This window comes from Rutilus rutilus, assembly GCF_951802725.1.
Source record: "Rutilus rutilus genome assembly, chromosome: 21".
NCBI lineage: Eukaryota > Metazoa > Chordata > Actinopteri > Cypriniformes > Leuciscidae > Rutilus > Rutilus rutilus.
In genome coordinates this window covers 24074903-24097448 of record NC_140226.1, presented here as the reverse complement: position 1 = coordinate 24097448, position 22546 = coordinate 24074903, and the positions used below count along the sequence as shown (strand labels likewise).

Genomic DNA, 22546 nt, shown 5'->3' with positions numbered 1-22546 from the left:
TCTGCTTAGCAACAATTGTTTTGGGGCTCTTTTGATGAGGTTATATGAAATAACAACAGGAGGGAACTGTTCCCCACCAGGTAACCAGGGGCAGTATATGGTGGGAATGTAACCTACTATATTAGACTGGTGTGGCCATGCACTGAGTGGAGTGAAACAGCACGGCTGGTTAACCATGTATGATCTTACGAGACGGAAGAAGTGAAATCCACAGCCGTGCAGTCGTTTGTTGTCATGAAGACATCGCCCTCTTTTGGCCAAAATCTGTAAACACTATCACAAGTTCAAAGCAGTATGTTGGAGAACTGTAAAGACTTTTTTAAAGGATTTGTAGAAAAGAACTCCAAAGTAATCTGATTATGTAAAAACTTCCTGTAATAATCTTTGCACATTGCATATGATTTTACTTCAATTTATGTAATGTCATGCAGCTTTTTTTATTTATACATTTCCTTAAATACATTTTTCCAAAATCATTTCAGCTTAATGATAACTGTTCTTAAAACAGTTCACCAAGACAGACATTCCTTACATTTGTATATTCTTTATACTTTAATTAACTACAATTAAACTAAAGTTTAAAATGTAGAATTTCCAACTTCATACAGTGTTTAGAGGAACACAATAACGGACAGAAGAAAATGGTAGGGAAAAAAAGTATTTCTATTGCAAACTTTTTAGATAAAAGGTTTATGCCATGCTGGGCCATTCACTAAAAGATTTCCAATAGAAAGGAAGAGGAATATCCACATCCGTTTTTTTGTTTGAAACCCGTACGTATGGCTCTGTATATGATGGCAATGACTTCATAAACGTAAGATAGCTCTTAAACAGGCTACTGATATGTGATTCTACTACCATGAGAAGATCCTTCAGATTTGAGTTGAGATTCTCCATGGATATTTCATTGTACAGCTCCTGGACTTTACTTTTGGCAGAGTCTCTGAGCTCAGACCAACCTTTTTTAGCCTCCCGCATCCATTCACGAATCTTCTGTGTAACTTGTAAGTTCCCTGCCTCTTTGTAAATCCCATTGATGTGTGAGGAAATGTCTTCCAGTTTTTCAGTCCTGAGAGAGTTTAGGAACACTTCTGCCCTCTGGATGTAAACCCTGACAAAGTTTAACATGTCCTGGAACACCTTCTCCAATTTGAAGTTATCCCATCTCTCTATTGCCTGCATAATCTGATCCTTCGCTGATTTCATGGCAGACCTTAGATCTTTCAAAATGTTCTTCCCACTAATAACCTTAGTGGTACCAGGAAGAGTAAATTCTACTTTGTTGATATTACCTGAAACGGAGTCAGCAATGGTTTCCATGAGACTAAAAAAACTTGTAGTAGCTCTCTCAGTTGCCTTTGAAATGGACTGCCTGGTCCTATTGTACAACTCTTGCCCGGTAAGCTTCTCCTCCAGACCTGGCAGGTGGAATTTTGTGTCCTTCAAGAACTTCATGGCAGCGTCCAAGAGAACCCGCATATTTGACTCATACTTCTGAAGGTATTCATTGGCGCTGCTGAAGAACCTTCTGCTCAACTCTTGAAGATCCATCTGGGGAAAGTTCTCCAAAGTTATCCTCCACATATTTTTACCCTGTTGTCTGAGCTGCTCAACTGAGGTCTGTAGAGCATTAATCATACGCGGGATCTCCTGGTAAGCTCTGTCGATACCGTTGGAGAGTGCGTTCTTCAGTTTTAGGGCAGCACGGTTCAGGTCCATGCCAAGGTGATCAATGTGGTACTGGTTGATAAACTTGTGAAGAGCTGCTATGATAGACGGAAGTCTGTCTTTAAGGCCATTAATCATGTCTGAGAGTCCACTGATATGATAGCCAACCTGAACGCTCAACTTTTCAGAGTTCTTCAAAGTCACCTTGCAACTCATCAGGTCTGTGTCCTTGTCAGGAGTTGACTGGATAAACAATGCAGACATTTTGTTACAATATTTAAATAAGTTGTTGAAATTGTTGACTAAAGATTATCACTCTCTTACCAAATATCTGCTGAACAGTTTCGCATAAAACTGAGATGGTGACCTCCTAGTGAACTGGAACCCAATGAAGCCAGCTGCTGGTGAGGATATCGAGGACGTGATTCCATTGTTGTGCGATGCATAACGAAAGCTCATGTCAGCAAAGGTCTGGCTTGAAATGTCAATGGCCAGTGTATGACGTGAAGGACTGTGGTGTAAAAACACATTCACAGTAACATTAGTATTGCAATTTTGCAATGCATAATGCACAACAAAGCCTATAAAACAGAAATTCAAGCGATTACCTGGGAACTGAAGACTCTTCGCGTTTCATTCTAGAGAAACAACAAAAATCATTAGGAAATTATGACAGGAGAATTTATGAATGTGTAGGTTTGAGAAATTGATGTGCTGTTCAGTTCTTACCTTAGATTCTGACTAAGGTCATGCTTCCAGTTTATATTCACATCACGATGGGTGAAGGTACTTTTTCCATCTAGACCCAGAGCTCCATTCTCAAAAATGATGGTGCCAATCACTAAAAATTAAATGTGAAATAGAATATTATATTAATTAATTAATTAATAATATTAATTGAGAAATATTGCAAAATTCTTGACAAATCAATCATATATACACACAAAATATACGTGCATATTTATTGGTTTGTTTAGAAGTATATAATGTAATATTATGTTTGTTAAAGTTATTATAAAGTGCTAATAAATATTCATATGAACTTGCAAAAGTCTTTTAAACTTACCATCCAAGTTATACTCCAGGAAAACCATGGTGGATGTGCAAGTGGACTTCATTGTGCAAACAATTCCTGACTCTGTGTTTTCTATATTTCCAGTCCATGTATTGTTGAAAACTGGGGCAGACATTTTGACAGTAGCTGACAGGGCACCAAAGGTTGGAATAAACACGCCAGCTGGGAGATGGAGTGATATCTCTGGGACTTCGATTTTTTGTTCAGGGATGATAATAGTTGGCAATTCAAAATGATATAGTGTTTTTGTGATGTCATCCAGACGTATTGGGTACTCGCCAATATCGAATGCTTTGGGAAGGTTAAATGGTGAGATGGTGATTTCATACTCTGGCAAACTGACAAACAGATGGGCCATTTTGTCTTTCAGATACTTAGTTTTAGCATTTATGCTAGGGATTTCCACTTTTGGTAAACCAGGCAAAATTATATCAAAGTTAGGTGTACTGATCTCATTGGGGATTTCTAGATTTGTCAAATCAATAACAAAGGACGGCACATGGAGAGTAGTGAAAGGTACGTTAAACTCTGGAACAGCTATAACTGGGGGTATTGAGATATAATCAGGCAGGTCAGGCTTTTCGAATCGCATATCAACCTGTCTAATCATTTGTGGAATTTCTTTAAACCAATTCGGAATGCTCACTGTTGTTTGCGGGATATTAAACGTCACACCATTTTCAAACAATTTTGTTGGTAGCGCAAACAGTGTTCCCTCCATGCTCTTGGTGTATATCACAACAGTCGAAACATTGAGGAACTGCAATTGGTCAGTACCGGTGACCTCACCAAATTTAAATATGTCCCATAGACTCTTATGGTAGACTGGCAATTTGATTGACTTCAGGAATGCAACATTCCCCTCAATGGATTCAGACATTTCCATGCGGATTTCAGATTGATCGTTTGATAGTGTCAGATCAGAGGAATGGATCAGCGTTGCTAGTTGTTCCTTGCCACTCCAAAGTAATTTTTGCTTGTCTGAAGTGATGGAAAGATCTGCATTCTGCACTATGCCAGCATGACCGAGGTTACTCGGCTGTGATAAGTCAATATCAAGATTGGCTGACAAAGTTGTCAATGGAACAAACTCAAGCGTCAACCTCACATTTTGCTTTCCGTTTGTTGAAAGCGAAGCAATACTAGCTGCATTAGTGCTTGTATAAGTCATAGTAGCATAAATACGCCGCAGAGTGGCCTCAAGAGCGAGGTTGTTAGTGACGTCCATATTCCAGGAACCAGCCTTTTGGTGGTAGACCTTAGAGGTTACATCAGTTTTCAGTGTGGAACGAAGACCATTGGCATTCACATAAATAGTTGCTTCATTGTCCAAAGATCCAGCAAGATTTGCACATTCCATGATGGTTGCATCTGTTGTTCCTTTCCATGTGCTCTCCAAAGAGAAATAGGATGACAGTGCCTCGAGAGCAAAATTGTGATCAATGCTTCCAGTGCCTTGTGTTTCGATTATGGGTAAATTATAAGTGTAGCTAACTTTGACATTAGAGGCTATATTTGGTTTAGACTTAGTATTACCACGAACCACTTGATTTAGGTCCATCGTAAAAACTGGAAGCTTAATTTTAGCTATGTTTGTTAAGGAAGCCTCCATATTCCTCTTTGTGAGGCTCACAGTGCTTTCATGACTACATTCAGCACTCATATGTACCAAGGACAGGCTTGTGGCCATCTTCAGACCTCTCCTTTTATTGATGGTGGTACTACCGTCAAGTTTAGCTTTTAGGACGTCGAACACGGATATTGACGAGACATCAAACTTGATGACAATGTCAGACTGATTATACAGGCCACCATTGGCATTCAGAGTTATTATAGGAGATTTGATTGAGAACTCATAGGTCATATTTCCAAATGCAGGTATCATGATGTTATTCTGAATTTCAGGTATTGTAAATGTGGGTAGGGTCAAGTCTTGAAGCGTCTCAGGCACATGCAAGACTGGTAGCTCCAAAGATGGAAGCACAAGGGTGTATGATGGCACTGAAAACCCCATCAAAGGAACTTTAAAGCTTGGTGTGCTAACCTCTTTGGGTATGAAATAACTAAACGCAGGTAATTCGGCTCGGAAGGCTGAAACCTCAATGTTTAGTATGGGTATGGTATATCCAGGAACAGTGAAATATCTTGGCGGCTGGTTTGATGTGTCAATTTTGTACTTTTCATTCTGAATTCTGGCTTTGTTGTAGGAATTGGTGAGGGCATCAAAAATGTGGTCTCGTCCAAGTTCAAATTGCAGACTCAAGATCTTGGCATGCTCATTGAAAGCTTCGTAGATTGGTTTAAGGTTTAGATCAAATGTGTGCTTGTCTGGGTTTTTCTGATACAAGAGCCTGAAATCAATGTCAAATGATTGCTGAGGAGTGGTCAGAAGATCTTTCAGACCATAATCTTCCCAAAGAGAAAATTCTTTGATTTTGGGTGTTTTCATATCCAGGTATGGGATCATAATTTCTGGGATACTGAGTGGAACAGTCAAGAAGTCAAGATTGGCTTCACCATCAGCAAAAGCATAGATTCCAGCTTCATTTTCACTGTTATCCAAAGTAAAGTTGTGTTTGTATTTGTACTGATTGAAGCGAGCCAGACCTACCCAAAAAGCATGTTGCTTATTGGAGTTCAAGGTAAATCCAAAGTCATCTTGGAGATCGATTTTTCCAGTCAGCTTAAGGGGCAAGATAATTTTAGAGTTACCTTTATTCCTGCAATCAAGTGTGACCTCAAATGGTTGAGCCAAGAACTCGCATGCATTGGATATACTTCCACTCACTTTTCCTATAAGCTCAGCGTTATGTGAAATTCCTATTTCCATTCGGACATCCTCCATTTGAGCCTTTCCTTTAAGCGTCAAAACACTGCCCTTAATGAAAGGAGCCTCAGTCTCAGCCCTGGCATCAATAGTAATGTGACTCAGGATGACAGATTCTGCTTTAACTGACTGCTTCATCTTAAGGTTTCTGCTGTTTGTTTCTCCATCAAAATTGAGTTTTGCTGTGCCAGCGTTGACAGTGAACTCAAAATTGCTCTTGTGTGTAATTTCATCAGAATAGTCATCAATGGACTTGATGGTCCTTGATGGACTTAATGGAGACCACTTTCCACTTCCCACTGTTCCAATGGTCACGGATATAATCCCTGATTCAAAGCGAGCCTCTGCTGTTTCGGTTATTATAGCCTGACTGGAAACATCTATGTTGGGTATGTTCAGATTATGCGTGTAAGTTGTGTCCATATTTGCAGATATTCCATTTTTTAAAGTAATGCCTACATTGTTAATTAAATCAGCTGTGTATATATGCGTGCTGACTTTAGCAGCTGTCTTGGCTGTTGCTTCTGCTGAAGGACCACTTAAGAGAACAGAAGCCTCATGATCAATTCCAAGGGCCATGTGACTAACTTTCACAGTCTCACTAATAACCATTTTTCTCATTTTTGGAGCTTCAATTTGAAACATTGCATCCAGAGTATAGTCAAGGTATTCAAGGCTTGACTTTCCCATTGAGGTCAGAGTAGCTTTAAACTGTGGGGATTTGGGTGTTCTTGTTGTGTTCTCGAGAGCTGCTGATGTCATCAATGTATAATGTGGAGAATCTACTTTGAATTCTCCATAAAGTTTGCCGAAAGCTGGTAGACATGGTTCAAATGGAATTTCAGGGATTTTGACTTCGGGGATTGTCAACATGGTGATCTCAAAACTATCCAGTTTTAGTTTAGGAACAGTGATCTCTGGAAATTTGATCTCTGACAGAGTGATCTCTGAGAAAGTAAAATCAGGCAAGTCAGAAAGATAAAGAGCTCGTAAGTTTCCGAAGATGGCTTCAGGGTCCACATCTGGCATTTCTATCTGGCGAACTTTGTCAATGAAGTCAATAATGCTCTGCTTGATTTTCTCAAAGTCAAATGTGATGGAAGGAAGACTGAACAGGTCCAGGATAGTGAATCCTGGTATTGCTATCATTGCTGGAATTGTAATATCATGTATCCTTGCCATTTTAATCTTAAAGGCAGGAACCTCCAGAGTTGTGAATGGAAGAATAAAGGTGTGTACGTCAATTTCTGCCGTCTTTAGAGCATTGAGAACTCCCTCCACAGCTTGAGTGATTTGATTGAGGAGCTCCTTATCTTCAACTATCTTCTTAATTTCATCAATGAGTTTTATGAAATGTGATGAGATGTATTCGATCATGTTGACGTAAGCACCACTTGCCCTTTCCAAGTAAACCAAGATTTCATCTCTGATGTCCATGTCACTGACTCTCTGCCTAACATCTTCGAGAATGTCTTGGATCTTCAGTTTTATATCTTTATATGCAGTAGTGTGAATTACATCTATAATATTCCTGCAAACTTCAGCTATCCTTGTATTTTTCATTTTCTCCAAATAATCAATAACCGTCACCTGCATCTCTTTTATAAACTCTCTGGATGCCTCTATTTTTAGTGGGATTTCATAAACTTCATTTATCTGCTTGTTAATATAATTGACTATGTTCTTTACTTTTTCATTTACTTCATCAACAAATGTGTTGTAATCAAACATTCTTAATGTCTTTATGATCGATAGAATGTGCTCATTTAAATTATCTAAAATCTGTTTGAAATCCATCAGCTTTAACAGAGAAGTAATTCTATCCAAGATCTCCAAAACCTTATCCGAGATGTACTCAAACTGGATAGATTTTAAAGTATCCACTACAGCCTGCACTAGCTCTTGGATTCTATACTGTTTGACTAATATAATGGCCTGCTCCACAAAAACTTCAATTTTCTTGTCAGTTTCATACCTTAAAATAAGCTCTTGTGCATTTAAGTAAACTCTATTGATTTTCTCAGGAATTTCGTACTCCTCTATCCAGTTGACAATGACATCCTTTGCAGAATCCAACACTCTCTCAATGTCTTCATATGGGATTTGATCAGATAGTTCTTCCACATATTCAGTTAAATCAAATGAGATTATATAGTCTCTCAGACCTTCAAGTAATATCTTAATGTCAAATGTCTCAACAATCTTCCTCATTTCGCTCAGCTTTTCCTGAAGTTTGGTTTTAATTTCATATTTTGCATCCAGTTGTTTTAACCAAGCAGCACTGCTGTCCTGCAGCTTTTGTAAATCAATCTGTCTTATTATATCGTCAATACCATCAATGCCTCTGATGATTGTTTTGGTTATTTCATATTTCTCATCAAAAGCTTTAAGTTCATCTTCAATCTGCGTCAAAAAGTCAGAGACAGAATTGGCCCACGATCCACTCTCAATGCTATCTTTGATTTGAGTCATCAGATCCCGAATTCTGGTCGCTAAATCAATAATTTTCTTTTTAGAAGCCTCCTTAAATTCCTCAGCATATGCATCAAGGTCATCTATTGATACAGTGTAGTCATGTATGTAGGAAATCAGCTGGTTCTTGACATTGTTGACTTTGTTCTCTAGGTCCATGTCCACTATAATGTCATTTACTTTTTGAGGGAGTTCATCCAACTTGTTTCTAAACCGACCTATCAAACCATTGATATCTAAACTGTTGAGGTAGTTTTGTAGGGATTCGAATTTATGAAGAATTGCATTTTTCATCCTTTCAAAGGCAGCAGGGAAGCTCTCGATAAATGGAAAATAAATAATGTGACAGTCACTGTTCTTATCATACTTGACAAACCCAGAAGCACTAAACTTTTGATTGTCTAATGGAATATCACTTGATATTGTTTCAGTGTTCAAAAGATTTGTTTGAAGCACTCCGGAGAACTGGACCCCCATCTCATTTTCTTGGTTGTAAATATTGACATCTTGGTTATATGCATGATTATTTAGCTTTGACTTAAACTTCCAGTCCACAGACTGTTCATTTGGTATCAGAACGCTGTCAATCTTGTTTTCAATGTGCGTTTCAGCTGACTCTCCGTTTGGGAACATGTGTACAACAGAAGCTCTGCATTGATGGGACTTAGCCATGGCCAATGGTTCAGCTTTCAAGAGGAACTTACTGTAGAGCTGACCACTGTGCTTGCCATAAAACTTCACAGTGCCATCACTGTTCAAAATGGCATCAATTGTAAGGCTAAACGGCATGGCCATTGTGCGAATGTTATTTTCAAGACGTAAAGATTCACAATTTATTTGTGTCTTGCTGTTCATTACAGAAGACAGTCCAGCAAAATCCAAGTCGAAGTTGTTACTTATCTGGGAATCAAAGACTTTTGCTGTTGTATCGCATTTGATGGTGCCTGCCAGCTCTGCATAAGTAAATTCACAGCTGTGCTTAAAGTTATCCTCTTCCCCATACTTCCCACTGAGGCTTCCAGCAGTATCCATCTTAAATGGCTCCATTTTAAGGTGGCCGTCACCACTGAGTCCAAAATCAAAAATCTCAAGTTCATTATTGGCACTTATCGATGTGATAAATGGCCTCATATTAATCTTAATGTCATGGTTGTAGGACGCTCCATCACAGATGAAATTGTCCATTTTGGAGCGGTAAGCCAAGGTCCATAACGTTACAGTCAGGGTATGTGTGCACTCCGATCTCATTTTCTGTAAGGTACCCATCATAGTATTAGACAGACTCAGTCCTTGCTTATTAATACCAAAGTTCATGGTGTTTCTTGCAGTTCCATCAAAGGCGTTTCCTTTAAAAACACTGGTTATATACACTTCTTTGGGTGATATCTTACCCTCCGCACTGAGCTCAACTGTGTTATCCTGTGTTGATCCTTTTGATACAAGAGACATGGAGGCTCCATCGCCATCAATACCACCATTGAAGTTATTTTCAAAAGTCAAAGAAATTCCCTCAATGGTTGTCATGCAACTGGTGGTCAAGCCATTTTCTCCAAAAGTAAGTGTGCCTTTGTGTGACCCACGTCCATCTTCAAAATTCAGCAAACCTTCTATGTTAATTTCAAGGCCATTACTGTTTAGGGATCCAGTTAGGAGGGAATATGCATGATGTGTTGCTTCATCTGCCTGGTATTCAACTTTCAGTCTGGCTTCTTCACTCGTGACATCAAGTTCAGCTTTACAGCGGAGCGCTTTTCCAAGTGCAGTCATGCTACCATCTGACTTCACAGACAGCTGGCCTTTCTTGTGCTTTATTTCTGCCACGTGCTTCAGAACATCATTTTGTGCATTTGTTTTGGACAAAAGTGACAGCTCTCCATTGACGTAGGATCCTTTGATCACATTCTCACCTTGGATGATTGAGGAGTCAAACTTCAATGTGGACTCTCCTTTTCCTTCTCTTTTGAGCATATTGTAGATATAAGATTGGCTAAGGGTGGAGTTGGCATAGAGAGAGCCTACCTTGATAAATCCATCAAAGTTTCCATCTCCAATGACTTCATCACTCGTGGAAGCTGACTGAGCCGAATAATACACAGAGGTGTCCAGACCAAGTGGACTAGATGCTTCAATCCTGTAGTTGGTCCTACCACTGATTTTATCAGCCATACTCATAGTTTCAAAGGCACTCAGGCTGGCGTCAAGTAAACAATGACTGATAGATCCATTTACAAAGTACTTCAGAGTATCATCGATTTTACCAGTGATCATGCCCATACCTATGTGAAGAGAAAAAAAAAATCGATATTTAATAAATAATGAAAAAAATAATGAACTAATAATTTAATAAAATGTGATAAGTATAATAATAACAAAGTTCTAATGTCCCGAAGAATGTAATAGAAGTAAAATAAATTCAAATAAACTGAAGATGTCATTATGACAGTCATCTTTGGGCCAGATTTACTAAACACGCAAATTAAAGAACAAAGACGCTGCTCATGGAAGTCATGCTTATCATTTCCATAATAACCATTGCAATCTACCAAGAGTAGCGCAAATTAGAGTCTGGTTTAAGAGTGCTTTTTTTGGGTGGTAAATAATGGCGCAAATACCAGAAAGTTGAATAGCGCAAACCTTAGTAAATCACTTTGCATAATTCAATAATCTCCTCCCATAAATTTTGCATCTGAAAGGGAAAGTCCAACAAATGCATATGCAATAATAACTGTCTACGCCTTTTCAGTGCTAATTTTTCACTGCATGTCTTTAGCAAATCCTTACAGTAGTTTTTGAATGACAAAAGAGGGTTTGCGCTGATGCAAGCTGTTAGTAAATCTGGCCCTTTGTGATGAGTTATGATGACTTAAATACCTTCAATTTTGTATGACAGGGGTGTCACAGGGCAGCTGGCCATCACTTTGTACTTAGCAATGTAACTGGGAACGTCAACAGTGTTGTTTCCCCCTAAGATGGAACCCTCCCAGTCATAAAAGTTGCTGTTCATCTTGACAGACACCTCTGCTACACCTAACATGGGCAAGGAGAAGTCCAAAGCACGGGGAATTGTGAATGATGGAATCTTATAGTTTTTCTCAGGAATATCCAGGCCAATGAGAGGAATTTGAATCTGTGGGAGTGTTAGGGTGGGAGGGATGTTCAGTTCAGCAGATGACTTTCCTCCCAGGAGAAGAGGAAGTGAAATGGAGATTCTGCCTTTGTTGAACTGGTATCTCATCAGTGAATCACTGAACATAACAAAAACATGAAGAGAAAAAAAAGTTTAAGCTCAATATCAATGTATATAATATACATACATATAAACACTACCAGTCTAAAATTTGGACACACATCACTATATTTTCATTATATTATATAAAATGTTAATGTAATACATTACATTAGTGGTCTATACACCCTTGGGACTTCCTCATGTGACAACTAGACCGGCCTCCCCTATATCAGCAGATATTTATTTTTATGTAAAAAGTAACAAATAGTGTCACTCACGATTTAAGATATATTTTTTCCGGCAAAGATGGCAAAATGAGCTCTGGGGTGCTTCGCTTGCTCCTCTGTATGTCCACGAATGAACTGCCTGCCGACAATTTATCCAGCCAAATATTCACTGCCTTGGGACAGAAGGACCAATTATGAAATGTTCATCTTCAGCAAAGCCATTAAAATATTCAAATGGTAAAATACATGCAATTTAGACAAATCTCAAGTTTGATTTGATGCACTTACCTCTAACCCTTTTGAAACAATGTGACGAAGTTTCATGTCAGTCTTGGTGACTTTCTGGTCAAGGATATCATCAATACCTGTCTGCAGCTTGCTACGGTACTCCTCCATATTTGGAAAAAGTTTCTCAACTTCAGAGTTTATATCTGACTTCATTTCAAGTTCAACCTTATTATTATCTGCAAAGTCACCAAGAAAATCATTAAAAAACTCAATGACAAATTCATTCCAGGAACGTTTGCTTCATTAGCAATGTGTGCTTTATTACCATATCGGAGTATGGCTTTCTGCACAGATGTTGTCTCCGGCATGTTTAAGGCTGTTTCAAGCTGCAGGATGAGCCCATTATTGTTCTTTAAGGTGGCAGTGGCAGAGGTGTCCATCTGTAGTGCTGGCACTGCCAACTGAAGCTCAATCAGACCATCCCTCATAGACTCCAGCCTTCTCAGAAACACATACATATCCAGATTAGCATCAAATTACACTTCCCATATCATTTCTGTATATGTCATGTTAAAATAAAAGTCTCCATAATGCTGATGGGATTGCAGTGTTCCAATATTTCTTCTGACTACTGAGTGTTTACTAAATAATATATTTTTTAAAACTAATTGTTTATACTGTACCTGGCATGCCCAACAAGTGAAAGCTGTGGGATGTCTTTGTTAGTTACATCAATTGTAATACCACGCATCTTTTTTCCTTTAGCGCTGCTATCTGTAACTGCCAACTTGATGCCAGCTTCAAGGTCGTAATCAGGGATCTGAAGGTCAGTGGTGAGGATGTTCTTATTGCGATTGTATTTCACAACTGCTGTGGCTTCGGTTGGTTCAGCACCTTAAAATAAGAAGAACTTATTTTTTATTTCTTATATACTTGACAGCTTACACTCATTGAAATGCAAGCAATCTTGACCAAATAAATACATTTTTTAATTTTCATAAACTGTTTTTATTAGTGGTTTTTAAAAGGCACATGATTTACTGAGCTGAGATACTTTCAATTAAATAGCAAAAAGGTTATATTTACATCACAGCCATAAGCCATGATTTGTTACTTGATAACTTGCGGATGAATTTGACTGGACAAAATCTGTGTAGTGCAAGATGAGTCATCCTCATCTTTGCTCCATTCCATTTTCCCAAAAGGTAGAGGTGCTACATTTTTAATGCATGTACACTAAACATACCGTTCAAAGGTTTTTGAAAGAGGTCTGCATTTATTTGATCAAAAATACATTAAAAACAGTAATATTGTAATATAATATAAAATATACTATAATTGTTTTTAATTATCAATAGTAATAGTAGCTGTGGTAGTAAAATATTATAAAATATTTTTAAATACAATTTAAAATCTTTTTTTTATATATATATATATTTTATAATGTAATTTATTCCTGTGATGGCAAAGCTGAATCAGACATTATTCCAGTCTTCAGTGTCAAATGATCCTTCAGAAATAATTTTATTATGCTGATTTGGTGTTCAACAATTTTTTTCTTATTATCAGTAGGGAAACTAGTTGTGCTGGAAGTTTTGTGGAAACTGTTTTTTTTATGAATTTATTTCAAATAAAAATCTTTCGTAACATTATAAATGTCTCTCTAATGTCACTTTGGATCAACTTAATGCGTTCTTGCTGAATATAAGTATTAATTTCTTTCAAGAAAAATCGTACTAACCCAAATCTTTTGAACAGTAGTGTATCTGTTAAAAATATCTTTTGACAACATTTAACACAAGCATATCCTGTAGATAGAAAACATATTAAACATATTAAAGCTGCAAAAAATTAAAAGCACTGATAAATGTTCAATGCCACTGTTAGAAATAAAATAAGAAAGAAGTGATGTCATTCAAATAGTTTGAAAACTTACTCTCAGCCTTGAGAACAATTTTCACAGAGTCGACTTTATGGCGCCCCTCTTTTCCCTCCCTCAGCAATGCATAGGCAATCGTTGCAGTGTACTCAGGCACTTCTCCTGTAGGATGAAGTTCCAGAGCAAGCCTGGAAAGAAGGTTTTTCCTGTTATTGTTTTTAAGTGCATAAACCATGGAAGTAAATAAGTTGTTTGCATACTGTACAACCACTTGTTTCTCACCTTGTCTCTCCTGTGAGAGGATAGTACGGGGCATTATTGGTTAAACTTGCATTTGAATAGCGCAAAATAGTGCAGTAATTCATCCCAGGAAAGATGGGATTACACTCTGTTGAGTCAGTCCTGTCCTCTACCATGGAGGGGACAATCTTAGTCTGAGTGGAGGTCACTGAAAGCAACTTGTTACTGTTGTGGAAGAGAAAGAAGAAACATATTTTTCTTTATGTTTCATTTGAATCTTTAATATCATTCAGTAGTACAGAAAAAAGTGACCCTTGAGTATAAGTATGTAAAAGTAAAAATTCATAGTAAAAAAAAAGCATCTGATAAGAAACAATAAATGAAGGATACTGAGAGGTTACATGGCCTACCTGATGCCGAAGAGCTGGATGTTTCCCTGTGGTGCAGGGATGGAGAGCTTGATCTGACTGTCACTTACAGTGACCTTGGCATTAACAGCGCTTTCATGGTACATGTTTGTGTGTGTCTCAATCCCAGCTACCACAAATTCTGGGATATAAACACCCATTTGGGTAACAAACTCCATTCCCACAGATGGCATGAATGAAAGCTGTTGCTGTGAATAAAAACAGAAAAAACATAAATAATTTACTACTTAATTGTGACATGACAAAATGTACACTAGTGAGAAGGATTACCATCATGCGGTCAATGGTCATGCCTCCTTTGGCTCCAGGGGCCAGAACGCCAGATAGGGAAAACTTCAGTGGAAAACCAGCACATGTAGGTAGTGTAAAGGCCTTGTCCAGGAACATATAGTGGACAAAAACCTCATTCTCTAAGCTAGATATCAGCTTTCCCATTAACTGCAATAGCAAGAGAATATCACACTTAAATTTACAGTTAAATTTTGTTGATGAAGACTGAGATTTTTATGGTAATGCATTTAGAATACCATACTTTCAAAGTCTATGAATAACACTTACATTCACAGACATCGACTTAAATGTTTCTGTGTATAGTTTAATGTACTGAATGATGAGATTGAGCTCATTGGTCTTCAAGTATCCCAGTTCTGTTCCCATAAGCCGTAGGTAGGCCAGGCCTTTAGGAGCATCTTCGATCTGTTCAAGGCGTTTCTTGAACTCTGAGAAGTATTCTTCCATATTCCTCATGATGTCTTGAGGGACCTTAAGGAAGAAGATATTTTTAAGCATTATGTTTTATGTAGATGGATTTTCATTATACACTTAAAAGATTTGAGATAGAATAGATTTTTAGATATTTACCTGTCTTTTCATCCTTTTACCTCTTAGTGGGGAAATCCACTTATCCAAAACCCGTTTGATGGGATGTGGAATATTGTCATTGGCCCAGTACATGGCTTTTGAGATCGTATCAGGGAAGAAACCATTTTCACCAAAAAGAACTTCAATGGCTGGCTCAAAGCCTTCACCTTCAAGGCCAATCTGAGAAAGAAGTGATCACATGCATTCATAAAAATGGAAAATATAGGCACACAAAAAATATCAAGCCTTTTTAAAATATTGATTTTATGATAAACTTATACAGTACCTCCAGTATTTCTGCATTGAAATTGTCAAGTGTGGTGGCTAAAATGACTTCTCTGGGCATGTAATTGGCAGAATCAAAAATCATGTTGCTTTCTACTGAGCCAACCAGAGGGACTTCAATTTTGTAGTTGCGTGAGAACTTTGTAAAGTCCATAGTGTCAAAGCTTGCATCCCCTTGTACAGCTTTAAGAATGTAGTCCTTTGCTCTAAACATAGACAAAAAAATACATATATATATTACGGATGCACAATATATCAGTGCCATATCGGTCATAGTGTTTTTTAAGTTATAAATATCAGATGATAGTAGAAGTTACAGCTAATATTTGATATCAATTGTGGATTATCAATTGGATATCAATTGTGGATACCTTTGCCATAATCTAACACTCACTTCAAGTTTATCTTTAAAAACACTAATGATTTAATAACACTGTTAAATGTCATTTACGTTATGATGCCTAAATTCACTTAGCATTTAAAACAACTGATTTTAGTGTTTTATGATTCATTTATGAAGACAAAATAATATAGAATTTAAAGTTATCAGTTATCGGCAACAACGTGAAAATAATTATAAAGCATTTTAATATTGGTGCATTCCTAAAAATGATTCAAAGTATGAAGACTGGGGTTATCTTGACAACATAAAAAGTATTTATTTTGTCTGAGGAAAGAATTGGGAATTTGTCATCAAGAGGTAACATCTTTAATCTTAATACAACATGGCCAAAACTTCAAACACTTTTGAACATTCATTGTGCTACATCCTGAGCACATTTTCTGCTTCGGCTTCCAACGAAAACATCAAGACAAATCATTTTGAACTAGAAGGCCATAATAATAAACACATTTAGTATTGGAAATATCAGTGTACATACGTGCTCAGGTTTGGATCTTCTGATTCCAATATGTTGATGATATGGGAGGAGACAAAGCTCCTAACCTGCTCATTTTGCTCACTCTTAAGTGTTCTCAGCACCTTGTTTACTACCTCAGGGTTCCTCATGAGCATCAGATATGCTGCAATGCGTTTTTGTGCTGGTGCCTCTGTATTCTCATACTGTTGTATCAGGGCACTTCTCACCTAGTAACAACAAATCAAAATATCAAATGCTTTAGAATGAATCCAGATCATACTGTTTTTCACTTTAAATTAAAGTAAACTGATTTTATTTGAGTAACCGATGCATAATTTAAGAACTGGAATGAGTGGAATAATCTAAATGCTGTAAATCTTAACAAGAGTTGATTTACTTCTGAATTCATTTCCATGAGTCTGAAAGCCTGGATAGCTGCTTTTTGTACTGGCAGAGAAGCGTACGTCTGGCCCATGCAATTTAGGAGAGAAGACTTCAGAGATGGGAATCTCTCCATGTACTTTCCCATGACACCAATAACCTGTACAATAAATAATTTGGTTAATGTTTAGACATTTGTGTTCATTATATATGCATCAGATGGATGGATAGAGAGTTAGATGTACCCTTAATGTAAGGAAAGTGCTGTCTTCATCTCCAGAGCAATCACCTAGCATGAACTCCATGAATTCAGCTGCTTCCTTCACTTCAGGTGTTGACGTTGCTTGGTCTTGAGGAAGTCTGGTGCAAAATATACATTTATCCATTCAAATTCCACTTAAAAACAGAAAATCTTGACCTATGCTAACTGAGAAGCTAACTGAGTAAACATCACTGACACTTACTGTTTCACAGTGTTGGCAAGAGCATACATGATGGCTTTACTTTGCTTGTTTTGGGCCATGCTCAGCATGTCTCTAACCCTCTGAGGGCTGGCCTGGGGTAAGAGACTCAAAGCATAAACTATAGCATCCACCTCTCTGACTGACCCATCAGAAGTCCTGAGGATCTGCATGATGGCACTGGTACATTCATTGGTTCCACACTGGAAAAGTGTCTGCCATGTAAGCCACTCTGAGATCTTCATCATCTCATCAGCAGCTCCAGAAAGCGTTTCATTTTTCAAGCCACGGACTTCAGACACCAACTTGTGGAAGAGGCTGGCTCTCTGTTGACTCTTTCCTGAGCTGCTAAGTGTATTTAGCTCTCTCACTGTGGCAAGCACATCATCCTTTGACTGAACAGGAAGCTTGTCCTCCACCTCCTCTAAAAAGAGCTTCTTCTCAAGAGTGTCTGTTCAGAAGAAAAAGACAGAGGGAATTTGTTTATTTATTCATATTATCACACCTCTATACCTCTCAAAATCTTGTAAAATACAAAGTAAAACAAACTATTTTATATTCTAACAGCTTAAAGCTACTCACCATCTTTACTGAAATATCTGCTGTTTATTTTCACTGAATCCTGTAGCGTTAGACTCTGTTTTACTTCTGAGGAGATACCATACTGCCCCCTGTAGGATAAATTATAACATTGATGTTCATTAACATTATAGGTTATGCCAGGTTTGACATCAATTATTATGTCATCATCCTTTTTTTGTCACATAACTAATCACAATGCAGCCACTTTAAATATGTGCATATTCAAATTGCGAAAATGAGTTTAGAGAGCTAAGACGTAAAAAACGACTTTCTGAATAACGATTTAAATTTACTTTCATAAAGCTATAATATAATAATTATAATATAATATAACACAGCACAATATAGTGATTTTTATTGTATAGACTATATTTATGGTGCTTTTTTGTCATTTTTGGAGCTTGACAGTTCCGGTCACCATTCACCCAGCTAACGGAACGTTCTCAAAACTTTGGCTAAAGTTCTAGCAAGGTTCTCTCTCAAAGTTATGATGAGCAAACATTCTTCCAGTAACATTAATAGAGTTATCTGGTCTCAAATTGATAGCACATAAAGGTTATTTATATACATCATTCATGTTTTAGTTGGACAGTCATCTAATGTTTTTTTAAATGTTTCAAAGCGGTCAGAGAACATTCAAAAGAAACATTCCCATAATGTTCTCAAAATGATAAAATGGAATGTTCCGTTCAGAGAACTTTCAGAAATGTTTTTATTCCTCAATGGGAACGTTAGCAAAAATATTCTTACATTTGAAACGACACAAGGATGAGTATTAGCAACATAATTTTCAATTTTTGGGTTAAGTATCCATTTCTGATCAGGTCAGTAACCAGGCATCCAAAACAAAGCCTTTATGGGAAGAGATTACGCACTCATGTGAGAACGGGATGAAGATATGCTTCTCTGTACACTGAGCTTCAGTCATGTGCTTTCTCCTGTTGTCAAACTGATAGTTGCAAGTCTGAGTACTGCTGATTAGCTTGGAGATAAGACCATTCTGCAAAAGTAAATTTCAGTTAAGTTGTATGAGTAGCATTTTTGATTGAGATGGATATGAAAGAATGGATATTGAAAGAAATAAGCCATGTGTGTTCTACCAAGCCAGGCAAGAGAGACAGGGGGCTGGTGGGGAGACTGTGAGGTGAGAAATGGCTGCAGTCCGACAGATCTCTGACTACAGTGACATCTGTGTCAATGTCCTTCCGTGAGTTGACTGTGACATCAGTCTTGCACATGCCGTGGACTGTGCTCTTAAAAATGTAAGAATAGAGAAGTTTCAGACTTTTGAACCCCACAGTATCTAAAATAAGTGTATTTTACATATGACAAAAATACAATGTATGAAAAATTTGTGTCAACTCTGAATTTTTGTTTTAATCTCACCATTTTTTTATTGTGTTCTCCCTCCGGGACTGGCACAAGAAGAGCAGAGATGATTCCTCTTTTGATGTTCAAAATGTTTTCTGGCTCGTCCTTCTCTGGATAAATGGAAACACTGGTTATCTGCTCCACCACAAAATTCAGAGGGTTCCTGGAAAGGGGTATCAAAAAGCATTATTGAGTGAAATATGATACTGGACAATACTGAGGAACTAGGGGTATTTCCTCTATTTAAGAGGAGGAATATCCCAAATATTATTGGCTGTTCCACATACTTCTCCATGGCAACCTGGAAGGCCTCAGCTCCAGCAGCCTGTCTGTAAACAGGTTGACCCTGTGCGTCAATGACTGACACCTCGCTCAGGATGCATTCTGTTGTGCGAAGGACAAAGCTGCACGTCTGTGGGACCTCAATTTCAACCTGATGGTGGACAGAGAAATATACATCCAGTGTTCTCATATTTAAACACTACCGCTCACTACCGTTTGTGGTCAGTAAGATTTATAAAAAAAAGAAACGTACTCGGTTACTAACTTGACCTCGGTTTCCTGAGATGGGAACGAGTACTGCATCACTAGACGCAATGGAAAAACTCATTTTTCTCTGATTACTGAAGATTGTAGAATAACACAGTGAAACTGAACCAATGGCTGAGCAGCAGAGTTACACGAACCTATTGGGAGAAAGCCCGCCAGAGCCCGCCGAAATGGGCGAAAGGGGCCGTAATTCGGCCAGTTGGAGTGGCTTGAAGGGACCGGCCCTGAGGACTACAGTAGACAGGTCCCATGTAGAAACCATGAGAGGGCGGGGCGGGTTTAGCCTCCAAGACACCTTGAGAAAACGAACAACCAGGTTGTGCTTGCCTACGGACTGGCCGGCCACAGGAGTAAAGGGGAAGGCTGGGCCAGCACATCCCTGTCCCTCAAGAACTATATTGGGCAGTGAGAGTTATCTTCAGAAGCAAAAGGGTCGACCTCTGTCTTCCCGAAGATACTCCAGATCATACAAACCATCTGGGGGTGAAGTGCCCACTCTCCCGAGGACACGTAGCCCCGGGATAGCTTGTCTGCCCAGCACGTACACCACTCTCAGTGATTGCAGGTTGGGTTGTGCCCATAATAGGAGGCATCTCACCAGTTTGTACAGAGGCCTCGATCTGAGTCCACCTTGGTGGTTTATGTAGGACACCACTGCCACGTTATCCGACCGGACTAAGACATGGTGCCCTTTCAGATCTGGCAGGAAGGTTCTGATGGCCAGAAAGACTGCCAGCATTTCCAGGCAGTTGATATGAAGCCTTTTTTCTGCGCTTGACCAGGATCCGGAAGTCGGCCTGCCCTCGCATAGAGCTCCCCAACCCAATTTCGAAGTGTCTGTCGAGACCACCTTCCTTCTGGAGACCATTCCCAGATCCACGCCCGATGGAACCAACGAGGGTCCTTCCAAGGGGTCAGGGCCACGATGCAGGCGTGATGCACCCTGATGCGGAGGCGTCCGAGATGCCATGCGTGGGCTGGAACTCGGGGTTTCAGCCAGTACTGTAGGGGCTGCATGTAAAGCAGTAAAGCAGTACTGGTGATGCGGAGGCCCAGCATCCTCTGAAACTTCCTGAGGGGGAGTGAGAACCCAACCTTGAAAGATGCCACGAGCCGTTGAATCGTAAAGGCTCTTTCTGACATGAGCATGGCCCCCATTTGGGCTGGATCGAGAACTGCTCCCTGGAACGAGATTTGCTGGCTGGAAGACAGTGCTGTATTGATCCTGAGTCCCAGGCTTTCCAAATGGTTGATGAGCACGGATCTGTGAGCATCTAGCCCGGCCTCCGACTGGGCTAGAATGAGCCAGTCATCGAGGTAATTCAGGACACGTACTTCTTTCTGTCTCAGAGGGGAGAGGGCCACGTCCATGCACTTTGTGAAAGTGTGTGGAGCTAGAGACAGTCAGAATGGAAGGACCGTATACTGATAAGAATGCAAATCTCAAGAATGGTCTGATGGTCTGAATGGTACCCCCCCCCCCCCCCCCCCCCCCCCCCCCCCCCAAGAGGATTTGTTTCAATGTTAACATCCTGAATGGCCATTTCATTAGGGCGCAGTTCAGATTAATGAGGTCGAGGATGGGCCTGAGGCCGCCATCCTTCTTTGGACTGAGGAAGTAGCGGCTGTAAAAGCCTGACTTGCTGTAGGTCGTAGGAATGGATTCTACAGCTCCTTTCACTAGCAAATTCATCACTTCACTTTACTGTATTTTTAATAAGATAGATGCAGCCTTGAAAAAAAAAACATCTTACTGACCCTAATTTTTTTAGCGGTAGTGTATCCTTATCCTTATATAAAAAGAGGTTTTTAAGGCCATTATAAGGAAAAAATGTTTTACCTGACAGGAGATCTTTGGCCCATTCCTGAGGTTAGCTGTACCCGTCACCCCATTTTTGCTCTCGGCTGTATACTGATAAACATATTTTCTGAGGTTTTTGAACCTTGCAGACACTTGAAAAGAAAAAAACATTCAGTAATTGTCATTATAATGTCAGTGATAATGTCAGAAAATTACTTTATTGCAATTATTTCACAATTGCCTGGTTTCACATGCTTAGTGTTTATGATGACTTCTGCAGTATTTAAGAGTCAGTTCTAAATAATCAGATGAACGGAAGACCTTTGGACCATTTGTTGACAGAGTGGCACCTCTCTGATTCAATATTCTTGACGCATACACATGTACCATGTACCAGAGTTCAGTGCTGCTATCTTCTGCAGCCGATAGTAACACAGTTGGTCAGACTAAAGAAACTGATTGGTTGCAGATAGAATATTATATGTCACAACTAACTAACTAAGATAATCAGCATGTTGTGTATTGGTTCCTCCTTACATGGGCATATGGATGGTTGTTCTTCTCCACTGTCTTCCTCAACTACCTCAGCATATGCTTCTACAGAGACAGATAAAAAGCAGTAGCTGAATAAATTAAATCAACTTTATATTTAGAAAAACACAGCAAATCTCAGTAAACAATAACTACAGAGTTCTTCTAAGAAAGGAGGACAGAAAAACAGATAAAACTTGTAAAAACAGTGAACAATCTCTAGACTTCAATTCAAACATTGCAATATATTAAACTTCGTATAATCTGTTTTCATAATAATTACTAGAAACTTTCTTTAGAAATTTGAGTAAGAAAAAGACCTAATAATACAAATAAGAATTACAGTAGGATGACAAATAAGAAAAAAGGGGAATCTGGCAAATAGGTGTAATTGTTAAAATAGGGGAAGATGTAGATAGCACAAACATAGAGTACAAATGTATAGTATGTATGTATAGTCAAAACTTATAAAAGAGTAATAAATACAAATCTTACCTGCAAATAAATGTGCACTGAGGAGGAGTAATAGACACAACTTAGTGTCCATCTTTATGGTCACTAAAAACTCTTTCTTTGTTTTTTTCACTAACT

The 22546-nt window shown here is 38.6% G+C and overlaps 1 protein-coding gene across 1 annotated transcript; it reads right to left on the bottom strand.

Annotated features, from left to right (window-relative positions):
* Positions 1-367: 367 nt before the first annotated feature.
* On the bottom strand, positions 368-22546 carry apoba (apolipoprotein Ba). The gene is made up of 29 exons (XM_084392796.1): positions 22451-22546; positions 21962-22021; positions 21464-21576; positions 19362-19507; positions 19090-19237; positions 18804-18956; positions 18579-18703; positions 17704-17792; positions 17125-17572; positions 16906-17020; positions 16677-16820; positions 16301-16506; positions 15421-15625; positions 15135-15314; positions 14832-15035; positions 14544-14711; positions 14256-14461; positions 13888-14070; positions 13663-13793; positions 12410-12620; positions 12052-12224; positions 11787-11962; positions 11550-11671; positions 10914-11287; positions 2735-10318; positions 2398-2509; positions 2277-2306; positions 1993-2179; positions 368-1911 (listed from the first exon to the last, which is right to left on the bottom strand). The coding sequence occupies exons 1-29, from the start codon at positions 22500-22502 to the stop codon at positions 691-693; spliced, it is 13266 nt and encodes a 4421-aa protein (XP_084248922.1). The 5' UTR covers positions 22503-22546; the 3' UTR covers positions 368-690.